General features: G+C 33.4%; 1 protein-coding gene across 1 annotated transcript; it reads left to right on the plus strand.

Moving 5' to 3' along the window:
* The first annotated feature begins 733 nt into the window (after nt 1-733).
* Nucleotides 734-2,206, plus strand: LOC118738344 (jerky protein homolog-like). The gene is made up of 2 exons (XM_036469268.1): nt 734-752; nt 1,106-2,206. Exons 1-2 carry the CDS (start codon nt 734-736, stop codon nt 2,134-2,136), a joined length of 1,050 nt encoding a protein of 349 aa, XP_036325161.1. The 3' UTR covers nt 2,137-2,206.
* Nucleotides 2,207-2,524: the final 318 nt, after the last annotated feature.

Genomic DNA, 2,524 nt, shown 5'->3' on the forward strand with positions numbered 1-2,524 from the left:
ATTTATTATTACTGATAAATTTTATTTAAATGTTAATTAATTTTTATAAAATATTTTTAAAATTTTATTATTTAAATAAAAATACAGTAGGGTTTTGCTATTCCGGACACTCGATAATCCGGACACCGCGCTAATCCGGACATGCGTGGGGTCTCCATTGAGAACTCTGTAATCCGGACATGACGCCAATACTTAGTACTCGATAATTCGGACGCTTTATATTTTATTTCGTTTTTGTGTCTGGAATGATATCCATTCGAAGTTCTTTACTCACAACGGGAATTGGCGTTATTTTTTAAAATTACCTAAGTATGCATTGAATTCACGGACCGCCTGACCATGCTATGTCTCTGCGTAGCTCAGTTATCGTCTTGACGTTGATTTGTTTACCTCGTGCGGCAAGAGCCTACTGAAGAACGGGAATTGTTATTTTAGGCTAATTTAAAGTCGTGTGTGAAGTTAATTTACAGTCGTTTAGTCCTTGAGGACAGTGCCTAGTGAAGATGCCACCAATTGCTACAAAAAAACGTACCTTTTTAACAATCGACCAAAAATCAGAGGTGTTAAAAAAAATTTAAGCAAGGAAAGTCGGTTAGAAAGCTGGCTTTGGAGTATGATGTAGGTAAATCTACAATTTCGGATATAAAATTAAAAGAATCACAGATAGAAAGGTAAGAAAATAAAATTTAGTAAGAAGATTATTCTTCTTTTTTAAATTGAGAAACTAATAACAATGCCAATCATGCATTTAGGTACATTTCTAAAAGTGAAAATGGTCTTGGCCAAAGGAAAACGATGAGATGTGCGGAAAGCAGATGATGGAGGAACGCCTATATAATTGGTTTATAAAAAAACGACAGCTGAATGTACCTGTATCCTCTGAAATTCTTCGAGAAAAAGCAAAAGTTTTCTGTTCTGAAATTTATGGTTCAAATGTGGAATTTTTCGCAAGCAAGGGCTGGTTTAATAACTTTCGATCAAGATATGGAATTAAATTTCTAAAAATTTCTGGTGAAAAATTAACTAATGACTCTACGGCTGTGCAGCCATTTATTGAACAACTTCAGACAAAAATTCGTGAAAAGGGGTTAACAAATTCACAAAGCAGATGAAACTGCACTATTCTGGAAAAAGTTACCAGATAAAACACTTGCGCTGCGCACCGAAAAAACAGCACCTGGGCGTAAAATTGGTAAGGAGCGAATCACGTTATTGGTTTGTTGCAATGCATCCGGAGAACATAAGCTAAAATTGTTAATGATCGGGAAAGCGAAAAATCCTAGGGTGTTCAAACAGGTGAAGCTGCCATTGGAGTATGCTAACAGCAAGAATGCGTGGATGACAGAGATGATTTTTAGAAACTGGTTTAAGAATTCATTTGTTGTACAAGTGCGGAAACATTTAAAAGAGAAAAATTTGCCAGTAAAAGCACTTTTATTGTTGGATAATACCACCTGTCATCCATTGTCATTAGCTAGCTCCGAAGAAGATATATGCGTAATGTTTTTACCCCCCAATTGCACAGCATTAGTCCAACCCATGGATCAAAATGCTATTCGAATTCTGAAAGTGAACTATCGTAAAAGTTTCTTATCATTCATGTTATCAAATTTAACCGATAATTTGACGGATGTTATTAAAAAGTTTTCTTTAAAAGACGTTGCATTTTTGGTGACGAATGCTTGGAACGCAGTAGGCACTAATATACTTCAAAAATGTTTCAACAGAATCTTGAAACACGAAGAATGGGATTCGGGTGACGACTTGCCCCTTGCGCAATTACGCTCTAATCACTTAAGTGAAGTAATCGACCTGCTGGTTGAAATAAGTCCGGATGTGTATCAGAATAATGAAATTACTGAATGGATAAATGACGAAGATATAGATCAAGGAGAGCAAAGTGAGGAGGACGAAGAAATTGAGGACGATATTTTAGAAGGAAATGATAATCCAATCCCAAAAATATCCCATTCAGATGCTATTGCCGCATTAAACACTTGCATACAATATGCTGAAGAGCAGGATTTAAGGTCCGAAGATATTTTGAAACTTATTGGCCTAAGAGAGATAGCTTATACAAATCGCAATGAAACCAAACTTCGTCAGACCAAAATCACGAATTTTCTTCAACAATAGCATACAACTTAATACAACATTATTTTCATGAATTAAAGTTTTGTGTTATTTTACATTTGTATGTAATAAATCTTGATGTGAAATCATAAAATGAAATAAAAATGAACTAAGCTGTTGAGAATATGTAAAATTTTTATATTTTTTTAGGACTTCGATAATCCGGACATTTCGATAATACGGACACTGCTCGGTTTTTAATTGTCCGGATTATCGAAACCCTACTGTATTATAATTATAGTTTATTATTAATTATTTATTAATTAATATAGATAAAATAAAAAAAATTTTATTAAAAAAGATAATTTTTATTTTACTTTTATAAATATAAATAAATATGATAGGGGGTCTGTTTATTTGTAGGGAGGAAATACTAATTGATTTTATTTAA

This window comes from Rhagoletis pomonella, unplaced genomic scaffold (genome assembly GCF_013731165.1).
Source record: "Rhagoletis pomonella isolate Grant_MI unplaced genomic scaffold, Rhpom_1.0 Rhpom_scaffold_00004, whole genome shotgun sequence".
Lineage (NCBI taxonomy): Eukaryota > Metazoa > Arthropoda > Insecta > Diptera > Tephritidae > Rhagoletis > Rhagoletis pomonella.